The sequence below is a fragment of the Amphiprion ocellaris genome, chromosome 18 (assembly GCF_022539595.1).
Source record: "Amphiprion ocellaris isolate individual 3 ecotype Okinawa chromosome 18, ASM2253959v1, whole genome shotgun sequence".
NCBI lineage: Eukaryota > Metazoa > Chordata > Actinopteri > Pomacentridae > Amphiprion > Amphiprion ocellaris.
In genome coordinates, this window is record NC_072783.1 from 25,339,239 (window position 1) to 25,366,259 (window position 27,021).

The 27,021-nt window shown below is 39.1% G+C and overlaps 1 protein-coding gene across 5 annotated transcripts in view; it reads right to left on the reverse strand.

The window, feature by feature from the left end:
- LOC111588170 (ankyrin repeat and fibronectin type-III domain-containing protein 1) overlaps positions 1-27,021 on the reverse strand; it is a 161,270-nt gene that overhangs the window by 37,641 nt on the left and 96,608 nt on the right. For 4 of the 5 annotated variants that reach the window (XM_035942954.2, XM_035942955.2, XM_035942952.2 and 1 more), the window contains 2 exons: positions 21,410-21,450; positions 1,023-1,145 (listed from right to left, as the gene is read on the reverse strand). In XM_035942954.2, the coding sequence (XP_035798847.2) occupies positions 1,023-1,145; positions 21,410-21,450 (164 nt within the window). Of the gene's footprint in view, positions 1-1,022; positions 1,146-21,409; positions 21,451-22,590; positions 22,832-27,021 lie in introns of those variants that run through there. The other variant, XM_023298376.3, reaches the window with a different exon arrangement.

Genomic DNA, 27,021 nt, shown 5'->3' on the forward strand with positions numbered 1-27,021 from the left:
TCCCACCACAAACACCAGCCCTCGATCCTCTTCAACCGGAACCATGACTTTGTAAACAGACACATCATACCAAGATTCATTTGCAGCTGTCTGTCTCTCATTAGGTGTTATGTTTTGGATTTCATATGTGATGAGTGAAAGATTCTCTTATTCAAGACCCTGCTGCTAATTCCAGTTTATGTGCATTTCACCTCATGATATTTAGAGTGTGAGGCAGTGTTGCTAATTTCTTTCAATAGAAAGTAGCAAAAGCCTGCCTGAAAAGTCACTATATGTCATGAGATGGCGTTATGCACTAATTAGCAATTTCAAAACATCAGAAATCTGTTTGCTTCCCTCCTCCTCCCTGTGCTCACATATACTGTATTTAATATAGCCAAATTCCCAAAATAAGCTGTTCTCATCACCATTTTTTTTCCCGTTTCTGTTGGCAGACAACAGAATAAATATGAAATAGTAACTGAAACACAGTACATGGAGACTACAAGTCAACCAGCAGCCCCTCTCTAGCTGTTCCTCTACACTGCTAACATCTTGATTTTATCATTGTGACGTAATCTGACAAAACTGATGAGACAGTTTGGACAGATGAGTTACTTAGCACTCTGAGCTATCATTAGAACATAACATCAAATAAGGAAATCTATTTTGAAAAAATTATGTTCATCCCTCCATCAGAGTTCCAGAGACTGGAGGAATCTATTCCAAGGTTCACTGAGGCTGTTCTGGAGGTTTGAGGCCAAACACCTTATTAGGACACTTTATGTTGTTTTTTCCTTTAATCTGTCACTTGTCTGTGAGTTAAAAACAGTCACTGTGCTACGTCAATTCATCCATCCATTTTTTCGACACCACTTTATCCTGGATGCTTATATTCCAGAACTGTAGATGTGTTTCTGCCTCTGTATCGCTATCCTGTTTGGTCATTTTTTCATAATTCCGAGTGCACTATCACAACCTTTGATTTTTTTGGACATGAAAAAATGTTGTTAGAGACACTGAGAGATAGTCTATTGTCTTACCAATCCACGCTAAGAGATCGTCTCCTGTACGATAGAGGCCTGTCCAAGGACGTCTTCTCTGCTTTAGCTGGACGTTCTTTGAGGGACAGACGATGTGTAAATTTGGAGATTCCTGACTCTGACCTGAGGGACAGAAAAACAAATAAGAATAAGACTCAATAGTGTGCTTTACACGTGGATCTTGGCACATTGCTAGGTTTGCTTGGTTTGTCTTCAAGAAACCTTCTGTCATGCATTGTATTCCCAGTCAGACAACAGATATTCTTACAAAAGGATTCATGGTAATATAACATCCTGACAGGGCACTATATCTAATGGTTATTAAGAAAACACAGAGAGGGACGGGTGTACAGTGGGTTGATCTTCTGCAGTACTTTAGAAATGTCGTCAGCCGAGGGTAAATGCTGCTGGAGAACACAAACATCTTAGTAACATCTTCCGCCTCCGTCTAAATTCAGTTTATCAGAAATCACAATGCTTGGAGGAAATGTTGTGTATGAAGTTGACAAACAGTGTGACAACGCTTCAGGTCCCAGAGGAAACATTAGATTTCAGGGAAAGCCGCATACTTCCTGTCTAATTTTCTCCAAATCTTTTGTGTGAAGTCACTCATTTTAATCTCCTCTGCTGGGCTGCCAATGTCCCAGTTCAACTTTTTGCTCAAAATTAAAAACAGGAAATGTAATATTTCTTCCATTCCGGCCCGGGACACATTTGATGAGACTCAGCATTGCAATATTGCTGTGGTGACTTTGGGGACTAATCAAAATGCAATAATATTCTCTGTTGAAGAGCCAGGCTAGTAGAGGAACACTGCTGGAGCAGCGGAGTATGTGATGTGAAAATTCTCAACACTTATTAAGCACAGTTCTACGTAAATGTAAATAGATAACAAAGTGTGGATAATTGAAGGCGATTCAAATCACTGTAAAAAAAAAAAAAAAAATCTAAATCCTTGGTTTAAGGAGCTTCTCATTGCTTAGCATGAACACTTATTTTAAAAAACAAAGGATTCCATAAAATGATGCCCAAGCATTGTGCGGGATTCTTCCCTCTCCTAATCTCAGACACATGCTGTTTCCATTTCATCATGAAATGGTAAAACATCCCTAATAATGACTCATACATACTCAAACACATACATTGGTCTCCTCTAAACCTGAGCCAAAAAGCGTTTTAGTGTCCATGGTGAGACAAACTACAGGAATGGTTGCATTGAGACTCGCTCAGACTACTGCGGCGCTCCCTGTCACTCAAAAACGAGACTTGTATCTGCCCTCACTGTCATTTGTTTATGTGACATTCAGCAGGAATAACAGCCCACATAAGGCTTTGATAAAACATAATTTATGAAATTGTACACAATAGTTCATGCTGTTACTTTGATTGCTGAAGAGTGACATGGATGAATGACAGTGTGGTGATTCGGCCAGTTGCACCTAATTAAATTGCTAAATTGGCATAATGTCACATGTGCATTTCTTGGCATCGGGATGCTGAAGTCTGACAGGAATGAGTCATTCATATGTTTTTGTCCAAGAGACTGCTTTGCTGCAGGAAAGACGGCAGAAGGTCTGAGACTGTCCTGTCAAGTCTAATGCTTCTATGAAACACCGATCAGATCTGAGAGAATGAGTACTCAAGAAGATTAAATTAGATCAAGACTTTTATTGCATCATGGACCTGTAAACGTTCCCACTAGGGTGAATAAAAAAACTGCAGTGACCTTGGAAATGTAAATAAAACCGTTAATAAGTGACATACCAACTGGACTTCTGCTACCTTGCTTGGAATCTTTTTTTTTTTTTTAAATAAAACTGATATAAAAACAAATGTCTCCAAATGAGATTGAGCCATTGCCAAAATTCTATTTCATTCCTCTCTCTAACCAGCTAACATCCTTGACAGGCACCATGAATTCATAATTTCACATTTTATGAAAACCAACTTAAAAAGCAAGGAAATTTTTCTATTTAAAATATTTGGGGACATTTTCTTCACCTGAAAATATTCTCTGACACTGAACAAGATATTCCTCCGAAAACCAGCTGTTTCATTATAAAGACATCGCCCTGAGCTGCGATAAAAAACCATGAGTTCCCTTCAAAATTACCTCATGCCATGGCTTATCTAGTAGAACAGCTCTCAGTTTTTTTGCCTGCTTTCCCACTCCTACACCCTCAACTACTGTTTCCTGACCCCATGCCAGCTTCTCCAAAGAGTTGGTTGACCTCGAAGACAAAGAGACATATTTTCCTGTATGAATCACACGAATGGGGTGTGGGATTTTAGTCACATGGCAAAGAAACCCCTAATTGATGGTATTAAGCTAGGCTGGGCTTCTACTTCTTCAAGGGCTTTTAATTAAATTAGCACCACTGCCTTGTGCACGCAAACTACTGCCAACAACTGCTGTTGATGTCCATTTACATAAACTGTTGACTTTGCTTGTCTGTAAAATTCAAATTCATAAATAGGCTTCAGGAGTGATTGGTTTGGATCAACATTCTTTGTTAATAATCGATTTGGTTTACATAGATTTAATATGCGGCATGTGGCCAATACTTACATTAAAAGTTCCTTGTAAAAGTTCAAACAAACTTTTGGATCAAACACATGACATGACATGACCATAGGATAAGAACTTCAATGCCATGAAAACACACAGGATCATGACTTCAAAGACACGGGGGCCAGTGGACACAGAGGAGGACTCAGGGAATCCCTTTGAGGGCTTTAGAGGAAAAGTGCACATGCGAAGCAGGTGGGTTTCAGCGGAGGGGGATCTGCTGGCAACTGGCTGCCCCTTGGCTCCCCGAGAGCCTCAACCCTGGCTCCACCCCATGCAGCTGTCCCCGATAACATCATCACAGCAGGCACACTGTGGTGACGTAATCCCCCGGAGGAGGCCCACTCAGGATATCCCGGTCGATTATCCGCTCATCTGAATTGTGTTTTCTCTTTCATATTCCCGGTGTTGATTACAGTTTGAGAAATCAGTGATTTGACTGATAGTTTTTCCTTATAAAACCGAGTCGAACGCGACCTTGAAGCCGTGTGATTTTATCCACACATGCAACCAAAGAAGCTTTTAATCTCTGCCACCACTGGGCAAGTGGAGCAAGTCGGTCCGAAGAATCCTGCTGGGCTGTCCTGTGTTCTTTGATGAAAAGCCAATCTTGGTGTAACTGCATGTGTCCGTCCAATGCCATGTCCCACGTCACACCTCTGACGCTGTCTCTTGCTCAGGGATCACAAACAAAAACAAATAATTGCAGATTTTATGCAGAACGGATGCAGCTCTCTCACTGAGCAAAGCTGCATAATGTGTGTGCACAGACTGAAGCCATGCAATGGAAGACTTCTATATATAAAAATAGATTGATTTAATGTATGTACAGCACTTTATCATGTTACATCTATCATCCTACTCAACTTTATGGAAGTGATGTTTTTATTTCATTCATGTTAATTTATTGCAGTCTTTTTGTACCCTTTTTATTTTATCCTGTTCCAGTTTCTGACTTTTACCTGCCTAGAGGGGCTTAATCGCATCAGCCCAGACTCAAATGTCTCAACAACTATTTGATGGATTGCCATGAGATTCTACAGAGACGTTTGTGGTCCTGAGATGACGAAGCCCGCTGACTTCGGTGATCCCCTGACTTTTCCTCTAGCTCCACCATTAGGTTGACATTTTTGTCTATTTCTGACATGTCTCAACAACTGCTGGACGGATTGGCATGAAATTTAGTACAGATATCCGTGGAGCCCTGGGGATGAATCCTAATGACTTCTGTGGTCCCCACTTATCCAGGGAAATATCTGATGGCTTGGTATTATTTCTTGAGCAGACATTCATGGTTCCGAGACGTCGTGTTTTGACTTGGTGATTCCCCCCCTCCGTTTTTCCTCTAGCCCACCATGACGTTGACATTTGTGGTTTTGAGTGAAATGTTTCAAAAACTAATGGATGGATTACTGTAAAATTTGATACAGACACTCCTGCCAGAATGAATTGCAAGAACTTTTCATACAGTGCCACCATCGGTTTATGATTTAAATTTTATATTTTGTTTATGTCTGAACGCTTGCTAAATGAATTGCATTCTTGCCTTGGCAATTCTCGAAGTGTTGATTTTCAAGTGTTAGCATATAAACCATGTTAAACATATTAAAATAAATGGTGTACACAAGGGGTACTAAAACGTTTGCACCTGATTTTCATTCAAGATCAGAGGTCTGGAATAATTGGCAATAACAAAACAACATGTAATCAATCAGTTATATTTTTTAAGCCAAATGCCTTTAAGGTCAAGACAGTCAAAAGACATTCAAGGATAGTGGAAGAAATGGATTTCTGTGCCTGCAACTAGTTGCATTAGTATCATCCCTGAAATCTGATGCACGATTACACAGCAAATGTCAGCATGAAACTGAAGCAGATACAGTTCAGTTAATCCTTAATTATCTCTGACTCTGACATATTCACTACATTTACACTACTTGCAGATTTGGTGTGCTGGAGAAAATGAGCCACTTTCTGGTAGTAAATTTTCCGGTCCAATTTTACAACAGGAACTCGCAGAAACAACAACAACAAGTCTCTACAGCAGTTATTGTTGCCATAACAATGATGTCAACAATAGGGAAATCAGCCACATTAAAGCCACATTCATCAGGTGAAAGGATCACTCTGGATAATCTAAAGCTAAAATGTCCAATCAATGCTACTAATAATTTCTTAATCATCTGAAAACGTCAAAACAGAACACGTTCCACTTCATAATGTATTGTGGGGATGCACAATGTATTATTTCTGCATCAGCACAGTGCTCATGTGCAGTAGTCACATTGCAGGAAGCGCAATGTGAAGTAAGGCAAATTAACTCCAACACAAGTTTCTTGCTGCTTGATACAAAAAGTTCTCATTTTCAAAGACTAGTCTATAAGACATCTGTCTGATTTAACACAAAGTACTCAGATTTATGGGAGTTTTTTCCACTTTATTCACAAGACACAGACTTTGCTGAAATGCAGACTGCACATGTGTACGGCAATAGGAGTGAAAAACAGGAGAGAAACACTGGACAGGAAAATTTAGTTGAAGAAGAAATGCTATGTCAGTTGTGTGGAAATATTTTACAGATGTGAAGTAAGGCAAATTAACTCAAACACATCATGCTACAACCTTTTTCGCTGCTTGTTACAAAAAGAAAGCTCGCACGGTTCTCATTTTCCATGTGGAATTTACAAGAGGTGTCTGTCAGATTTAGACGTCCTTGGATTTTTCTTTTAGTTTATTTATAAGACATGACATGTAGGCTCCACGTGTGCTGCAAAATGAGCAAGAAACACAGAAAAGGAATATTTGCGGAAAGGTTGAAAACAAGTTCTCCGTCTGCAGGGGCTTGCACTACATGAGGCGACATGACTAATTTGTTTGACCATTTAAATCGGCACCACAAAGCTCTGTATGTTGAGTCCAGAGCCAGATCTGAATGCCATCCAAAAGAAAAAACTAATTTGGACACCACATGAGAAAGGCTCCAAACAGCTTTTTGTCAGCGTTTTTAAAATTATTTTAAATTTTTAATGTAGATGCACTCCTCTACAAAATCACCCCAATTATACTAGAATGAGTCAATCTTTCCAAACAGTTATTCCAATCATCTGGTGAAAACTCTTGTATTTTATTTCATTGCAGAAAAACAAAATATTGCAATGTAATTTTTTCCCCAATATCGTGGTCCCTACAGTATTATATACAAAACAGGAGGAATGGGCTTCAGTCCATAGCCCTGCACTGAACTGCTATTGTAGCAGACTCTTGATATATATGATGAAAGATAACGCTTTTCGTGATGTTGCTGCAAAGTTTTTACATTTTTACACTGGTTGATGAAAAATTTAAAGTCCAATCACCATCTTCTTTGTATTTTATACCGCTTAACCATAAATCCTTAAAGATTTTAGAGTCCCACTGACAACAAGATATAACTATTTCCAGAATACCCCTCTTATGTGAAAGCCCTCCACTGCCTCACCGCAATGTGACTTAGATTATGATCTTGCCAGCATTAGTAACTTTCCTCAATCCCATCGCACAAGAGTGCTTTTGTCTGCACTGAACAGCTTGTGTGATGATACGGAGAAAATGTTGACCGACGCTCACATACACGCTGCCAGCCTTTACACACACATTCACAGCATCACTGCGACGGATTACTTTCTCGCAGACAAACTCACCTAATGTCACTTACCCTCCCTGTTCTGTTGCCATGGCAGCAATTAAGCGTTGGGAGGTATTCATGTGCAGAAGCTCGGCTAAAGAACTGATTGTTCTCACTCACAGTACACAAAGCTGTTGACAGTGAACTCTGACCTCGCTCATAGCCTCAGTAACCCACTATTAGAGAGCACAGCTAAGACTGCGTGGAATTCTGGCAAAACCGCTGAGGCTCAAAGAGCTGCAGGGAGAGGCCTATTTACAGTGCAGACAATATTCATAAGTCTCATTACTTTGACTACTAAATTATACATTTGAATACACCATGATGAAATATCAACAAATCCAAACTCACGAGGTGTTAAATTTTTTATTTTTGATTTATTGTTACTGTAAAGTACTGACCAATTACCAAAACTTGAATTCTGAATTATTGAAAGTCTTTGTTTCTTCTGAAGAGTGCTGTAATAAATCACTGTAAAGAATGCAGCCAAATTCTAATGATAGTGTGCTGTTTTTTCAAAATATGGTTAGATGCTATAAAAACGGATTGTTACTTCTCAAAAACACTTTAGTATATTACTGTAACAAATACAGCCAAATTCTAATGACAGTGTATATTTTTTGTTCAAAATTTGGTAAAATACTATAAAAAAAATTATGCTTTTCATAAGCCAAAATAAGACTAACCATTAACAGCAGGCTACTGTAAAAACTGATGGCCTGAACTGAACGAAAAGTTACATCTAGGCAACTAATAATCCTGTTACTACTTTACACTGATGTCCTAGGAAAAGGTCGTTTTTGTCATTTCTTTTTAAGGGAAATTTATTTTCATTGGTTTATAAATACATATAACAGACCACAATTTTACAAACTTTGCTGCTTTAGAATGAATGTTCCTAATCCATAATAAACTGACATGCCTTTTGCTTTATTATTTCTGTAATCAATTATATAGTAACTGTTTAGGTAAATTACAGAAGTAACACTAAAAACCCTTTTAAATCCTGACAACCACTGCTGCCAGCATTCGACTATGAACTTCAGATTCTACAGGAGCATGCAGCAATAAATTTTACAGTAATAAACTGTTTGAAAAATTACAATAGGAACACTGAAAATACACTAAACTACTGGCGACCACAGCTGCCAGTATTTTAAATTTCAATTTTACAGCAAAATTTGTTACATGAATGTAACACTACTGTTTAATGCTGAGTCTCTGCACACCCGAATGACACAATCCATTACATTACAGTCACAAATTTGATTGATTTGATCTGGGAAATAATATGACAAGTAATCTCTGCATAGCTTCTCAGATCATACAAAAGGATTTGTGTGTGATGTGTTTATAAAGGGATCCCACTGAAAGAAGCAGAACGCTATGCATTACACAGTCTATGTGGTCTGTCTGAGGTTAGGCTGCCCTTAACCACAGATCTTATTTCAGATTACTAAGACACAGACACTATAGTAAATCAAGAGCAGGACAGACAAATACCTGACCCTGTTTGAGCAATTATGGGCAATGGCTGCCTACCTAAAACAACTATTTTGGAAAGGAGGGAAAACAAAAGCGCTGGGATTTCTTTCATCTCTGTCTCCTGCTACGGCTTCTTATCCCTGCCAATGGAATACTAATACGCCAAAAAGAATGCAGGCCCCAACCAATATAACAGATACATGCAAAAAGACGTGTGGATTCAAGCGCGAATGCTTGTAAGCGTACACAAGCACAGTTTATTCATGAGCATACCACTCGATGTGTTTCATTAGGCAAACAAAAAGGCTTTCAGTGGTCCAATCATAAAAGAATGCAGCCAAGCTATGAACATTGCTAATTAAAATCTGCTCAAAGAAAGCCTTGTTTTCCACTCAAAATCTGCATCCAAACCCATGTCTGTGTGTACGTCTTTCTACGTGGTGGAGGCCGCTTTTATTTCACTTGGCCTGAGGTCCCGGCAATAAAACATACTGATATTTCTTCAACCTAACAAGCTTTTCCTTTGGTTGTGATACAGTTACATTATCTGAATTGCTCCAAGTGTAATGTTTAATCGTTGGTAGCCGTGAGGGTCAACAAATGAGACGCAATAACACAGCGGCCTGTTGCATAATACCTGATGCACTCAGGAGTCTGATGAATTTGGCTGGATTTTTATTATAAAACTGTCTAAAATAATGCATCAAAATTATACGATGCGTGACTAAAAACAAGTCAGAACAACAACTGTTGATTGGAGGGATAATTCTTCTAGCAAGCCATATGGCTCCAAAGTAGAGGAGAGGCTTTTAACAACCAATTTATTTCCTTCACAAATACATCTTAACAATACCTGGCTCTATTTCAGATGCTAATGATCTAATCCTAACGCTATGTGCCAAACGATGGGACTGTTATCGTCCTACACATGCCTTGTCATATGCTGCCCATCCACCCACCATGGTAAACAGAGATATTTCCATCTCTCCATCCCCTCATTTACAGGTCTGAGTCACACTCATCGTTTCATCTTCTTTTTTTCTTCCCTATGTCTCCCGTTTATTACTTCGCTCTCTCGTGTTTTCCACAGAGTCGGCACATCCAGAATTTGTCAGGGAGACAAAAATGAGGGAGGAATTCAGTGCTGTTTTTCACTTTGGTTGGCTCCCTGTCATGTTGGGCTTGATACCGCTCCCTCTGTGTCCCCGTTTGCGTTTGATGTGTGGCATAAGGCTGACTCAACAGAGTGAGATATACCGATGATGGATTTGCAGTCAAATTAATCTTGAATCGAGCTGACAAGCACATGGGAGCCAGCAAATTATTAAGAGTCTGAAGCTGGAGTACCGTGCCACTGTGAGAGGAGGGGCAAAGCAAACAGTAACACAGACAGTTTTCTCTTTCCACTCGCTTTTGGTTCAGCGGAATGAGATAATCGTGAATGTAATTTGGAGGAAACTGATCTGGGGTAGGTAGCTATCACACTGGAGAGATGCGGTGACGCTCAGCTGAGCACACAGCCATTTGTATATACCCGCAGACATGTATAAGCACACAACCACAGCATGAAGTCATGCAAACTATAATGTCAGTTGTGTCCTGAATCCAAGATGAGTAAAGGCATTGACTCAGTGATTTATTAGTCATCCACAATCCAGGAAATATGAACAGCAACATAATAATGTCTTCAGAACTTAAATCTATCTGATTGAGTCTGTTTAGCTTTATTGCTGCTGTCAGAAACCTACTCTAACATGACAACAATAACCAATCACCACGTCACTTCAATTGTAACCCACTAATAATTCTGCACACAATTTCACAATTACAAACCGAATCTCTGCATAAAACTCCACATAAGACTCCAGCTGGCCTCTTGCAGGACACAGAAAAGCTAATAAAGCTTTGTGGAACCTGGATCTTAACCCCCTGTGTTGGTACACTCAGTACTACGAAGGCTCAAGCCTCAGTGGTTGAGTAGTCAAGTGGGCGAATAAAAGGGAAAGTGCGAATATGAGAATATGTGCATGTATTCCAGAGTTTACAAATGACATTAAATATACTTTCATTTAAGTGTTTAACTTATGAGGATCTGCGTGCCAGTCTTAGTTCCAGACTGAGGATTTTAGAGGCCTGGCCTGATGGAGATGGACATCCCTCTGGTATTACATTTATGGCCTTGAAACAGCAATACAGACACACACACATGCTCAGGGCACCCCACTTTTCCCCATCCAGCCACAATTGAGCACGGCGTCGAGATTCCAATCAGGGTTGAGCCAGCAGACTGAAGGGATTATTTATGCTGGAAAGGATAAAGAAACCTCGAGGAGGGAGAGAGATGTGTGTGTGGTTATAGGATTTCTCAACTTGTGAGGACTACAAGTCCATCTAAAGGAAGAAAATTTCAGAAAAAAATCCTCCAAAATTAACATTTTTCCAGTTAACAATTGAGAAGCTAATTCATTTTTAGGTTTGGCAGACAGTTAAGGTTAAGTATTGAACTCCATGTTGGGTAAAAGCTGGGAAACATACACACTTTACACAACTTTACCCTCCCTTAAAGTGACAAGAGTTAGTCCTGCGTTTGAGGCCAATCTGAATGAGTCAACATGCATCGAAGCAGTCCTCCTGATCACGGGTTGTTTTCACAGCGTATTGAATGCAATGATTACACAAAGAGCATAAATTGTGCCTTCATTGCATTTTGTAAATCGTCACCTGTCACAGTTTGTGGATAAACCCATAAACAGGGGATACAGTCCCAGAAGTAGCGGCAATGGGTTTGAATCTATCCCATGGCCATTTGCGCAGGTCCTTCCCTCATTCTTCTCCCCATATTTCCTGTCTCTCTCTCTCCACTGTCCTATATAATAAAGGCCAAAAAAAACTTTAAAAAAGAGTGGCAATTCATTGGTGTTCCCCTCTAATAGTCACCCAAATGTTAGTTGTTGAGGGCAGCCTTGGTCGGCCAAGTTTTCACTGGTGGGTTGGTCATAGACGGACATAATTTTTGATGGCATTTATTGGATAGTACATGTTATGTAATTATGTTTTCTGAGCAATATTTGGCACAAAAAATTCTTATCTTATAAGTCGGTTAGGAAAAGGATGATCCAAAGAAAGTGTCAGACACACAGAGCGGGTTGGTAAAACATTTATGAACCTTCTGACAATTCACCAGCCTACTGATACAGCAGTCAAGTTTCTCTTTTGATGTCGGGGTCGGGGACTGACTTATGAGCATTTAGGTAGGATCCAGTGGTTTCTGTGATCTAACTTACTGAGGAAAAGGCCATTACCAGCTGCATTTTGTCAACCCTAGGTGCACTATATGAATCAGAATCTGCATGCTGCTTTGGCTGTTGTTGCTGCTGGTCAGCTCATGTGGATTTGTAATATTTATATTCTAATGGCTAATTGTTAGCTGCAGTTTTGTGTTTCTCTGTAATGTAGCATAGTTTAAACAGGGTTAGGGTTAACACCTAACCCTGGAACTAACATCATTATCTGATGATTCTAAAAATATACATTTAGATAAATAATAACTGAATTAATATCAGAAATGGATGATGACAAGTTCGTCGTTGCCTTGACTTCATCACTACTAGTCGACTGGGAAATATTTGGTTGAAAACCACCCACGATTTCATTTTACTTTTAATGAGGAGGTTTAAACACAGTTTAAGAGAATACTAAACTAGTCTAAAAACATTTTCGGTTTCAATACTTCAGTGTGGGATATGAGAATTCCTGAACATGCTATTCATCATGGTCTTTCTAAACCTCATTTGAGGGAGAGTTTATCCTGCTTTCCTCTAGTATTGCAACCTCATAGTCCCTGTCTTACAAAGGGGAGCCAGAAACATATTTAAAGGTTAAGTGGAGGTGGAATCGCCTAGTGAGAAAAAAAAAAGCAAACTTGTACTCAAAAGGTCTATGAGTGACCTTCAAATGGTAAATGCGGTTGCAGTGCTGAGTTGGCTTATTTGTAGCAAAAGCGGTTCAATTCTGAAGTGATGTTTGTAACTATAAGCCAGCAAAATGTGAGGATCCAAAGTGTTGAGATGTTTTTGGGAAAGCTGATCACAATTTGATGTGTGGTTTCAAACTGCAGGGAGAGGTTTGGTAAACGACTTGTTGTGCAACACGATAGAATGAAATTTTCCCTGAGAACTCCCTTAGCTAATGTGGTTGTGAGGATGAAGTGTTTTGTATGCCATGTTGTTTTGTGTGCCTGTGCATGCGAGTGAATGCGGGCGCATGCTTTTGTATTCAAAGTTCGAATGGAAAAGGCTATGCTTCATCGAATAGCAGTGTTCAAATACTCCAAATTAAGCTTTCTTTCTCCATTTGCATTTCTGTCTGTCTCTCTCACACACACACACCTACACACACACACACACACACACACACACACACACACACACACACACACACACACACACACACACACACACACACACACACACACACACACAGGATGCTTTACCAAAACAATAGCTGTCTCTGCCCGCTCAGTTCTTTGGCCTGGCAGCCTGCTCCTGGGAAGTTCTCAAACAACCCAACATCATTGTAGCCAAGCCACATCAAAAAAGCACACAGACACACACACAAACACACACACACACATAAGCTAATGCAAGTATGCCCTCCTCTCCATGTTCTGAAACAATGCCGCGTACACAGTATAGCTGTAAAGACACACTTTGCTGCAGAGAACATACACACAAGATCAACTGAACAAACAGCCACACACTCAGATAGCTAGCCAGCGGCAGTCTCCTCCGGCCCGCTGAGTTAGCTCCCTCTCCTACCACCATTACCACTATTGTAAATACTCCTCAGTATGTATTTACAGTGGGATTTCAGAACCTTGGAAAAAAAAATGAGGTGAAATGAAAAAAAGTCTGGAAAAATGAAGGAATGTGCTTCACGCTGGTCAGACAGTGGGAACCCTCAGTCCTTACTGTCTTTCTGCTAGAATTTGCCCTGTACTGTAACTATGGGAGATGAGAAAGAGTGATAAAGTAGACATCTCCCTTTTCTCTGTTTGTCACTTTCTGTTTTTCTGCTTATTTCCAGCTGATGCAGAAAGCAGGGGCAGAAAGTGGTGAGGATGTGACATCTCACTATGTACTAGCTATATTTAGTTACACAGGACACACACTGTAACTGATGGGTCCTTGAACTGTGTGCACTATATACTAAATAAAATTCAGAAATAGTGATGTCATCAGCATTAAGCCGTGAATTAATTGCTGTGCGGCTTGTGCTCATGTGTCATCTGTAACCACGGCAACTAGCAGCTACTGCCGGGAGTTAAAGTGCTTCAACTGTGAGGAGTGTGGCAGAAAAACAACAGCGGAGTCGCAGTGTCTTCAGAGTTTAAAAAAGTGAGAGGGGCTCTGAAGAGACTTAACTGTTTTATTTTAAAGACAAGAAAAAGCAAAGCAATAAAGAAAAGAAACTTCCATAAAATCTACACATCGATTATATATTTATATAGTAGAAATTTAGGATTGATTGGTCAGCCAGGCAAATCAATCAGCATTTTTCAGATGGTCATGTTTTAAATCGGTTCTCAGTCAACAACACTTTGGCTCTGATGCAGTCGCCTCTATCTGTAGTGACCTCTCAGTGGTCTTCAGCAACGTCCCACTATCCTATTTGTTCCAAGTCACTAGAAACAACCAATCAACGCTGAAAGATAAATGTTTAACAGTTCACTTCTTTAAAAATGTAAAACAGAAACATACAAAGACAAAGGCATCTCAACCAAGTTTTGTGTTGGCTATTCAAAATTGTGACACCAAGATTTCAATTTTCATTGCATCAGTTTCGCTGATCACTAATATTTGGTATTAAGACGCCACGATGGTCGACCCTCAACATTAATTAGTGTGGTCACAAAGTTGGAATTGCTAACTTTTCTACAACTTCTTGCAAAATATTGATATTCAATATTCTGATGTAAGGGTTACACACAATATTTCAATTTTTAAATATTTTAAAACAATAAAATTGATGATTTTCATTAAAAGTTCGATGTAGCATGACAGGGAGGAATGAAAACTTCTTTAAATATTCCCAAACAACATCGTCAAAATCGCTCTTGGACGCTCTACAGTTGCCATCTTTGTAACACCATAACAAAACAATATTGAACTGAAGTGAATGAGACGATTAATGAGAAGAAGACAGCGCTGTGATTAAATGAGAAAAGGCAGGGCTCATGCTATAAGTGTTGAAACTCGCTGCAGGAGAGAAGGGAGAGCGTTACACCGCTGCTGTTGGTGAATCCACACTGAGGAAAAGACATGATATGGACAGGTATGGGAACTGATATTTTTGACAAGTATGAGTATAAGATCTGAAGAGGTAAAAGGCCACTTGACTGAATAATTACTGATTTAAATTTACAGGCTATGCAAACTTTTTTAATGATCTGAATAAAGATTTTTTTTTTTTACATATTTAATTTACTTTACAGGTGAGAAAATGAGAAAATATCCTCAACATTTGAAAACTGGAGGTCCACTTTATCTAAAACTATGATAAAATGACATATTACATTTGGCTACCGGAAGAAGATCTCTAATGTTTCTTCTTTCTACTGATTAACAGAAGAATTACACTAAACTAGTACAAGTTTCATTTTTGAAACAAGGAGTAAGTGAAGCACATAGCTGGGGAACAAATGTCCCCTCTACTTACTTTAAGTTATTCCATCTCACATATACACATACACACAGACACATCTATACGTCACCCCCATATGAGAACAATTACACGGCGTGCTCCCGTGAATAAATTAGTCCAATCAAATTCTCTTTTTCCTGACATCTGTACCTAAATCCCTTGCTCCATGAACGAAGCTAAGCATCCCCCAGCCCCCAAGACACCGCCAGTGCCCCATCCCTTCATTATTTCCTCTTTCTTCCACTGTCTGCACCCAGCACTAGAAGTTACATTTGGACAGTAAAGTGTTTTTTTTTCCGAGCGTGAAGCGAATAAAATGTGCTGTAGGTTATAAGTGTGCACATTACAAATGTGTGCAACACAGATAACCACCCAAAGGCAACTCAAAATTAGAGCGCTTTAGCTGCTTTTTTAAAAAATGTCCAAAGAAAGAAGTGTCTAAAAGCCACAACTCAAAAGCCCAATTAGAGGCACTTTAGTTTTAGAAGTGCAGCTATATAAGAAGGGTCGGGGGTTAATATGGACAAGGATCTAATTAATAAGCAGCAGTATCAAAAGAGATAATTAGATTAAGATTTCAAAACAAGTGATTAACCAATAACTAGATCCCTTCTTAACACACCTGCCTTTATGTCTGTTACAGTAATTACATTCACAGAGGTCACTTTCTCGTTTATTCAGTCTTCATTCAGACATATCAACAACAGTGACAGAGAGCCACGGTACGCATGTGATGGTTGCCATATGTGCAATGACAGTAGATGAAGCTTTAACGAGTTGCTAAGAAACAAAAGACTAAACCTAAACTAACTGCAAGCTTATAACATGGCGGATAGGATCGCTTAGTGTCTAATGGCAAATGACACTGTGCACGTTCCTCGTGCACCTCAGACATGGTTTATAATCTGCGGGTAAGTTATTTGTCTGTTAGCAATCATCGTCAGTTTGAGCCCTAAACTCTATCATCAAATCTGATCCATTTACTGAAGTCAAAATATTGTTCCATCATATCAAGTTTTTTGCAGTCATTACAGAGATTTGTCAGTTTCGCAGTCTCTCAGCAGGATATTTGCAGTAGCGCTCTAATTACTGTGTGCATGGATGCGTTCCCATACAGAACGTGACCTCGCTAATCATTAAAATAACTGCCAAAACCACGTTACTTATCAAATCTGCATGCCTGATCTGCTAATGTGACTCTATGCAGGTCTGATTCATGCTGTGTTGAAAGTGACATGATAATGTTATCAGGTCCTACCTAGTAAGATTGCTGTCGAGACTCATTCAGGCATGAAACCGACACAATCAGACGCCGACGGATTAATAGAAAGAAGAGCCTGTCTGAAAGGGGCTTAACAGTTACTTTCATCTATCCATCCTTGTTGGAAACAACCAGGTGGTTGGATTTTTTTCCTGCTTTGCGAAGAAATCCTTTGTGCTTCAGAGTTAGCAGGAAGAAGACATCAAAACAGATTTAATGTGGGACCTTTTAGTACATCTGGTACGAAGCCTTGCAGAAGCATACTGGACCACTTGTAAATTATTCAGCGATAACCCGCGAAAGCCCATAAAAAGAACGCTGAAGTGGTCCAAGTGGGATGTAATAAAAGCATGAATGATCTTCTCCACAGCGATAGACCTCCATTGATAAGAAGCAGAGGAATCGAAGCCCTTGAAAGCAATTAGGGAAATGGCATGACAAGGCCACCAACAAGCACTGTTTGCATTTTATCTTCATTTAGATGCAGGAAATGACCTTTATTGAATCCTTTATGGAATTAAAGTAATTATATAAAATAAATTTGTTGGCATTTTGAGGTTAGGTATGGCTAAATTATATTGACATTACAATGAACGAATATACCTTTTAACACTAGTGATCATTTTCCCGGTGGAAAGCAGAACAGAAGGCAGAAAAGGAGCCAGAACCCAGAGGGAATGACTGTTAATACGGTTGAGGAAAAGATAATATCAATGGGATATTAAAAAACATGTACAAATGGCAGTAACAAAGGCAACAAATACACATGCACACACTTTTGTGTTGAGATGGAATGTTGTGATTTGTTCCTCAGGTTAATGATACGTTTATGATGAAAAACATACACACATACAGTATGTGCGTGCATAATGTTTGGTATTTACCCTGCTTATGATCACTTACACTCATTCACATGTTTGTGCTGCCATAAATCAATGTGTGGCAGAGAATATCAAGCAGCTTCTTTCCCTCGTTCTCGACCAGGCTCCTGTTATTTGACATCCCATAATGGCTTGGCTGATGACTCTGTTGAATACAGCTGCGTGTCTCCTGGCAACAGATGTCCCCAACTCTGGCACATTGAGTGCTCACTGTGCCATCACACTGGGCTCGTCGTGCACATGACAAAAAAGTACACCTTAAAGCTATATTGCAAAAAATACTCCACAAAACAGGGTCTTTTAAATCCAAACCCTTTAAACACATAACACACACTTCCACACACACGGGCTGACAACAGCCAACTGTTGTGATTTTCACATTTGGGAAAAATTTTCAGTCAACACTTGAACTCCTGAGAGAGTGGAGGCTCTTTGATTCGGCCTGATTACTCCTCTGCCTTTTGTGTTTGTTGGAGTTCCAAATAAAATGCAGCTGGGTGTCTTTAGGACATCACACACAGACTCACACACACAAACCTCACAGAGGCACAGCACACACACACGTATGAGCCTCCATTTTTCACTGGGAAACGCCTGTTGCTATGACACCATGACAGTTCAAATGTGCAGCTCGAGTCAGTGTTTCACTCAAAAAACACACGGCTGCACCTGAGACTGCTTATCATAGAGTAAAAACATCAGTGGTTTTAAAGAGTACCTGACTGCTTTAGAGAGCTTAAAAGCCCTCAAGAACAAGGTTACACTCAATGAGGCTCACAGCAGCTGTTTAACCTTCAAAAGAACCCACTTAGTAAACTCCTCCAATGGAATAATATGGCTAATTGCTCCAAAGGGAGACACCTTGCTATATCCCGAGATACAGAGAAAAAAATAGATCTTCTTATAATTCAGACAGGAGATAGATATGTTGTGAAGATAAGTATGGGTGGCCAAAGCTGTGGTTGCTGGGAAACTAAAACATACACCGCATTTTCTCAAACTGTGACCAAGGCCTTTAGCTGTAAAAGGTAACATTTCATTTAAAGCTTGTTTCTATTGGAGGCAGGCCTTTATTTTCTAATTCCATCTGCCTGATAAGTATATTTGGTCAAATTTTATCAAAAAGCCTTGTTTTGATTTTAAAGTTACTGCATCACTATTCATATAAACTCAACTTGTGCGGTAAATTTAAAGTCCTCTAGATTTTTTTGTGGACGCAAAACCATTATTTCTTAACAGTGCTTTTAATGTGAAATGCACATTATGCTTAATTGGCATGCACAGTAATATGCTATACTTCAAATGTTGGGTTAGTTTCTATATTTTTCACATGGTGATCTCTGACATGCAAAATAAGGATGCGAACTAACAATTATGTCAACTGTCGACTATCCTGTTGATTATTTTCTGGATTAATCAATTACTTGTTTGGTTGCTAAAATGTCAGAAAATGGTGAAAATATTGATTAGTGTTTTGAATAGCTCAAGACAATGCCCTGAAATGTTTTGTTTCAACTACTGCCCAAAAATATACAATTTAGTGTTAAAAAGGAGTAAGGAAACGTGAAAATAAAAAAGTTAAGAGGCTAAATTCAGATAATTTATGTTTTTTTTGTTTAAAAAGACGACTCAAACTGATTAAGTGGTGATCAAATCATTAATTAATTTATCAGCTGACAACTAACTGACTAATTGTTGCAGCTTTAATGCAAAAACTTCTGTTTTCTCGTTAAAAATCTTGTTTGTTGTCCTATTATTGACCCCAGCACATGGAAGGAAACATTGCTGGCAAACAGAATTGTTGGTTACTGACTGAATATATGCACAGTTTTGGTTTGTTTGCTCATTGAGAGTCAGTGTTTACAGTGAATGACACTAATGGGCAAATTTAATGGCAGCAGGCCAAAAAATGCTAGTCACTAAGCTACAAATAAATATAAAACTGGGGAAATAAAGGTATTCGCAAATACAGCCTTAATCCTCTTTTGTTGATACATTTACTCAGGAATCCTCCTCTTGCAGAAGCTAAGATACAGGCTCAGTGGTTAACGGTGCCATCTCACAGGAACAAGGTTCCAGGTGTGACTCACAAACTCACAGAAGGAGTCATCGTCACCATATCACCTGGCAGAGGTACTCTGTTACACAATAAACACCAATACTCTCATTTTCCTTTCACGGACACACTGTATTTCTGTGAGGATTTTGGAGCTGATTTCACTGCTCCAAAACCTGTGAGTTGGTTTGTTACTTTGCAATGCTGGTCACTCCAAGCTGAAAAACTGGAATGAGTGAGAAGTATTATTGTTATGAAATGGAATATGGGCCAGGCTTAGCTTACTTTTAAAACACACACAGACACACATCATATAATGTAACTTTGGAGGGTGTTACATTGACTTACATTCATTTCATGGAGACTCGCTCTTACAGTAACCCTCGCTCCTACTTGCTGAACCCTGAGTTTAAATCATGTGTTGCTCAGGTGGTAGAGTGGGTTGGTGGTTCCATCTCTGGTACCTTACATGGAAGCTCTGTGTGTGAGTGAATGGGAAACACTATAAAGTACTTTAAGTGCCACCATTTATGTCCTCACCTTAAATTGTGATGATTAATGTTATGGGGACTTCTTGCTTATCCCATTAACCCACTGAACTCCATAGCCTGCTGTGAGGTTTGAGAGGCATGCTGTCTTTTAAAAGTTGTGAAAATTGCACCATTTTTCAGAGCAACACTATAAAAACAAGTATCTTTAGATTTTTAACAGTCCTTAAACTACTCATCTGTTACAATCCCAAATCTAAGCCTAAAATTATATTTTATCGAAATCACATTATTGACATGCCTCAATATAAAATTAACTAAAAATAAATTCAATGCTCTAACCAGATTCGGTAAAAAATAAAAAATTCTGCTCTCCCCGGCGCAATCATAAAGCTATTAGTAACTCAGCTGCAACCAACGGTCACACGACAAAAATTCAGGAACTGTTTGACTGAACTTAAGGCAGTGAGCAGAAAGAACTCAAGTATAGAAACATATTAAAAATATAAGTAGTAAAATCTCTAATATGTCGAGCCACCATTTTTCTGTTTAGTAACATTTATAGGTGCTTGAAAAAATTTTGTACATATTAATAGCAGGTTGTTAGATTTTTGTATCAAAGAAATTCAGCTTTAGTTTTTTCTTTTCTTATCATTCATTGGACTATAACTTTGCTATACTGCAAAGAAGACATTTTTAAGTTCTTCCTACTTTTAGCTGTGGTTGTGTTGTTTCTATTGAGATAACTGATTGTGTATAGCAGTAAAAAGTTACTAAAAGTTAAGCCAACGTGAGCAAAAATATATGACAGGAGCAAAAAATGGATTTCATAAGATTCAGAGAGACACGTCTGCATAATGTGACTGTGTAAACCAATTTAGCACCCACAACATGAGTAATACCTGGACTACACCCATGCACGCACACACACACACACACACACACACATCAACACAGATGAGTCAGGTCAAACTCTTTCACATGGGTTACTGTAAAAAAACGAGTGAAAAATGAGCGGCCTAATATTCTGTTACCACACTTGAAAATCATCGGCTGTGGTCAGTAAAACAATAATGTGTTCTGTTTTTATGGGAACATTCAGGATACGTCTTACAAAACGCTGCATTACTGCATTGTTGCCAAAACCAGTAGTGTGATTTCCATTGATGTGCAATTCTTTGGTCTCATTCACTGCTTCCAAGGATGAAGACTAGAAAGGGAAATCAGCGTATATAAACGAGATGATAGCAATGAAGAGGCAGGTGAACAAATGTGACTTACTTCTTATGCTGATTCTCCTTTCGGTCAGCAGAGCCCAGACTCTGGAAACAAGAAGAAAAACACGTTAGAATCACCACTTTTATGGCCTTCCATTTTTTTAATACTCAAAAAGTATACACTCTTGTGCATGTTATAAAACCAATGGATGGTTCAGAGGCCACATTCATAAATATACAGTGCTGCCTCCTGTATTCTCTTACATTATTATAGGCTAGGCAGTTATGATGGCTAGCTGGAAACCATCTCAATGCAGAGTTGGCAACCAGTACTAGTATTGTACAGTCCGTATAAAAGACACTGCCCCCAATCAAAGCACCAGCAAGTTAATTACCCTGAAAAACAATCCAGTTACACAAAGGCAGGGAGATGCTGCCGTTTCCCTTAATTGAGTTTGGATTATTACAGTCCAGGGGATCGACAGTTAGCGTTTGTCTCAATTCTCCCTCTAATCTGAAGATTCACCTTCTAGGCAACACCAATCAAATGATCAGTGCCACCCTGTAAGAGCAAATTACACGGGTAACAACACTGTCTCCAGTGAAAAATAATGAGCTCTGTGGGTACAATTACAAACACTTATCAAGTGAATTTACCTTATTCGCGTGCATTTATCAAACTGTGGTGCCACTGCACAGGATTGCATAACGTGTGTTTTAGAGGAAAAGAGAGACTGACTGAGTGAGAAGAGAGGAGAGACAAGTTTAAAAGCAATTTTCCTCATGATGAAGTTAACTGAGTTCAGAAACTCCAAGTGCAAAGCTTGACACTTCCCGCCAGCACTGCTCAACAGGGGACGTTGGAAGGCATCATTGCTCTGGCAGAGTCTGCACAGCACACACACCAAAACACAAGTATACACACAGATGCAGACAACAGCATCTCCCTGGTGTCCACGTCGTCCTGAGGTGTGTTACACTCACGCTGTGACAACCTGAAGCGCACACACAAGACACAGGCACTCAAAACGTCCTCACACATGGAGACAGACGCACACACAACTGGCCTTAGCCTGGAGGAATTTTTTGAGCGCAATCGAGGTGTTGTTTCACATTTTTTATCTTTGGGAATAACACTAATGCAGAAGTCAAATGTACAACGCTTACTGAGTAAAAATGCACACACGTATCATTATTTTGCAGAACACCTTCACTTTGCATCCATTAATTCCATCACACACATACCTGTCGAGTCCAACCCAGCAAACCCAGTAGGAGGACGTTACTCCACTCTCCCTTGCCTTGATTTTCTCTCTTGCTTCCAAAAGTCCTTCCTGAGGTGTCTCTAATTGCTGTTCACCTGTCCAACTTCAACTCTCCAGCTCGGCTTCCCTCCCTCCCTGTGTAACTCTGTCCTTTTTTCTCTCTTTTCTGCCTAACGCTGCTGGTCACACGGAGGTTTGCGAAGCTTTCGCTGATGGTGGCTGCTACCGCCACTGACTTGTTGTACTTTAATTGTAGTTGCTAGGCGATAAGCTTCTCCAATTCTGCACACAGAGTGAAGGGGAGGACAGGAGAGGAGGGGGGGAGAGAGTGACAGAATAGGTAGTGGGGGGGTGGGAGGAAATGCTCATTATAGACGCAGTAGCCTAAAGAGAATGATCGGCAGAGAGGAGGGGAGGAAGTTGTGCAGATGAGAGACGTGAGATCTCACATAGCAGGTGCACTTCCTTGTTTTCCCACTGGGACCACGTTGTGCAACCTGCAGCACTTAAGCCGGAGCAACAGCTCACTTGTAGGATTTGCCGTAAATACTTTTAAAGGCATTTAGAGAATTTCTATACACGTTTCCTCAAATTTCCTGCCAGTACTTCAAAGATCTTTTCTCCATGTTCAGAGTAGCTTGCTGATCAATAAAGGCAGAAAAACTAAGAAATTACAATTATGTTTGTAAGGACAACTCACAAGTAGAGTCAGCAGTGAATAAACAATGAGCTAATTACTTATTTGAGCCCTTTGCCACAACTACTAATTATTGGCTTCCAACAACACAGGTGTCTAAAGCTGACAAACTGCTTGAATCTGTTTTTTTTGTGTAGTGTTTTGTGTACTATTCACTGTAAGATTTACCAAAGCTATTGTTGCAGCTACAAGAATGAAGAATGTCCTGTTACATAAAGTAAGCATTTGGCAGAATATAGGCAGGAAAAGCAGCTGCTCATCAGCATACATGGCTGATGATAAACTGATTGAAACAAATTGAAACTGCATTAGGATTAACATCTCTGTGTCAGGGTACAGAATGTGAAAGTCCCTGCTAGTGAGCTGTCACTATACGATTATCAAGCATAAAGAATTCGCGACCTATACCTATACCTATAAAAAATGTGAAAACAAAATACTATCAGTTTATCTTTAACTTTGTATATGTGTGTTTCATTTTTTCTCTGACAAATAATTTACTGTTGAAATGCAAGTGTACAGAGGTAGGGAGAGTCTGGACTATATGTTGTACCTTTGTTGGAGAGTCAACCATATAATTAGTGGTGCTGGATTATTTATGATGTTATTACATGTGCATTATTAACATTATATCAATATTGATTTTTAAAAATATCAGTTATTGTCAGTATGAATATATTGCAACGCCTCTAGTTTTACATTTACCTTAAACTGGTAAATAGTTTACCTTTCAGCCCCTGCTACATTGTGCTTTATAATGTGTATCCCATTCACCAGTTTACAAATACAGTCACATACCAACGGTGGCAGAGGAGCATTTGGTCACTGGGAGCAACTTAAGGTTCAATGTCTCGTCTGTGGTCAATGTGATCAGTGGACATCCGGCTCTACCACCTGAGCCTGGGCAACCCGCTGGTGTTTCCCACATACAGCTGACTCAGATGCGACCTATTGGCCTCGAGGAAAGCCCTTAACAAAAATGTGAGTTTGGACCTTCACTGCAGCCCATAAATTGGCTGTCTTCATTTACCGTGTATCATTGCTGTGTGTCATTTTCATGATGAATTTAAACTGAAACACTTTTCTTTTAATATAAAGGATCTGTAAATATTCTACTGTATGCCATTTGAAATAAAAAGGCATATACAAGGTAGACTGTAGGACTCCGATAAAGCACACATGAACTAAATGTATTTGCACTGTCTCTATAACAACATGCTGTTTATCTCTAACAGCACATATCTCTCTTCGACCTAGCATGACAGCAATATTATATAGCTTTAATTAAAGAAATCATGTATCTCCTCTGTTCTTTTACTGTTCAGCTGAAACAATTTCCGTTCTTTGTTTTTTTTAAACATAGTTTCACTTGATGTTATGGCAGGAGCTGGTTAAAAAAAAAAAACAAAACTTAGAGCTTTATTTTAAAAGGCCCATTAGACATCTAAAACTAGCATGTATAAGTCAATATCTTCCGGTAACAGGCGACCCACTCAGACTTTTATCTCTGGTGGATACCAATATAAATCAGTTTAGTAATGAAATCTACATTGTGTGTAGCGGCTGTTGACCTTCAGTGTGACCGTGGGTGAGTTTCTGAGTATAAATGGGTATGTATGAAAGACAGTGTGCGTGCACATGGTGTATTATGACTCACTGTGTGTTTCTAGTGTCTGGGGTTGTGGGCACACGCAAATCTGTGCCACCTCATTGTCCAGTGAGTGAGTAGTGTGCAGCAGAGAGTGGTATAGGGAGCATTACTCATAGCTGGTGGAAATGTCAAACAAACTGGCAATGCTCTGAAAGGCTACACAGGAAATACTGTTTTTTTTTTTTATCCTCCTGTTTCTACTTCTGTCCTTCCCCCGCCTACCCACCCTTGCCTTTCTCATGAAAAAAAAAGAAAAGAAATCTTAAAAAATACTCTGAAGCTATAAAAGATGCGAGCACCCAGCTTGCACCACTGAGGTGACGCAGCAGGTCGTCCCAGCACCTGCCAGTCAGGAGAAGCTTTTCTAATTATATCTCACTAATTCTCCGACATTCACATCTCCGCACACACATTTAGCATCTTCCTTGAAGGGCTCTCAGTGGGTTCCTGGTGGCCTTTCAGTGTATCCTTCCTCTGCAGGCTCCTGGGAGGAGAGTGTAACAGCTGGATTCAGGAGATATACTATGCCCCAGCAAGTCACCCAGCAACCATCTTTTATTGAAACTACCACTTGCAGTAGAATATCAATGAGAGTCAGACTTGAACTATGAGTGTTCATAGTGAATATGTTGAAATATGCTGTGAACGCCCAACTGATTTGCTATACATTATATTTTGCTGTTAATGGAGCAATGAAAACCAGTTAAATCTGTAAATCTTTAATATTAGCAAAAAAAGGTTTTGATGATCATAAAAAAAACAGCTTTTGCTTCAATGATATTTCAAACTGTTACTTAAACCATCTGGATCTCAAAACATGCCAGTGGTTTTGAAAGATTTGTTGCCTTTTAAAAGTCACCAGACTTGCACTATTTATTAGAGCCACTAACTGTGAAAACAGAAATAATAATCTGATTTTGAACTTTTCGATAGTCCTTCACAACCCTTCTGTGATGTGTTGAAGCTTAAAATTGTGATATTTCAATAAAATCACTTCATTCTACATGTCTCATTTGACGATTTGTCCAAAACAAAACTTTGCCTCTAACCAGATTTTTTTTTAAAAAACAAAAAAAACATGAAGCCATTAGTGATTCAGCTGCGACTGATGGCTATGGGCACTTGGAAAAATGCCGTACAGGTTGATTCCAATTATTTTCAATTTTATAAAATGAATAACCAATTAAGTATTCATTTCATTTTGAAATTTTCTAGAATTTATTGTGTTGTAAGTTTGTTTTAGCACACTGTAGACATATTTGAATTCCCTCAATTATGTCGTTATGTGAAAAATGAACCAACAGTGAGTAAAAATGTGTCAGGTGCAAAAAACATCTGGATATTCAGGGGGGTTCAACAGAAGAAAAAAAAAAGTTGTGGAATACAGCTCTTCCAACACTGTATCTAATTGGCTCGTAAATTAACCAAACTGCTACTTTTATGACATTTACAGTTAACTGTTGTCCTTTTTGCCCAATCAGATTTAGTACTCTTTTTTACTACCAAGTCAAATGGCTGATTTGTTTGGATGGAGGCTAACATTCTACATGCTATAATAATGAAATTTAGTAGTGTAAAAGGGCCCTCCTACACATCTTATCTTGGTTGGCAGACAGAAAAAAGGGTGAGAAGATGAAAAAGAAGAAACAATTTAGACAAACTTGAGTAGTCTGATATAAGAGAGAAATAAGTTAAAATCATGCACGGTACTTTTTGGTAAACATATTGAGAAAAAAAAGTTCTTAAAAAAAACCTAGTTACTGTTGGCCAAGCATTTTTCAAAAATCACCAGGTCTTTCTGGTATCAAATAAATGTTCCCTAAACTGTCGACTTAAAATAATTTACAGTGTTTTAACACAACACCAACAGTGACATATGAATGCAAGTACTGCATCACTGTGCTCTTTCTGTCTTTCTTGTGCTAAAGCATTTTCCACTGTGGTGTGACAATTATTAGCACTCTTAAAAAACTCAGACACTTCCAAGGCACAGAAGAAAATGAGGAGGAAAACAGATGACAAGGACAAACTGCAGCTGACAGATATAATAATAGCAATAATAA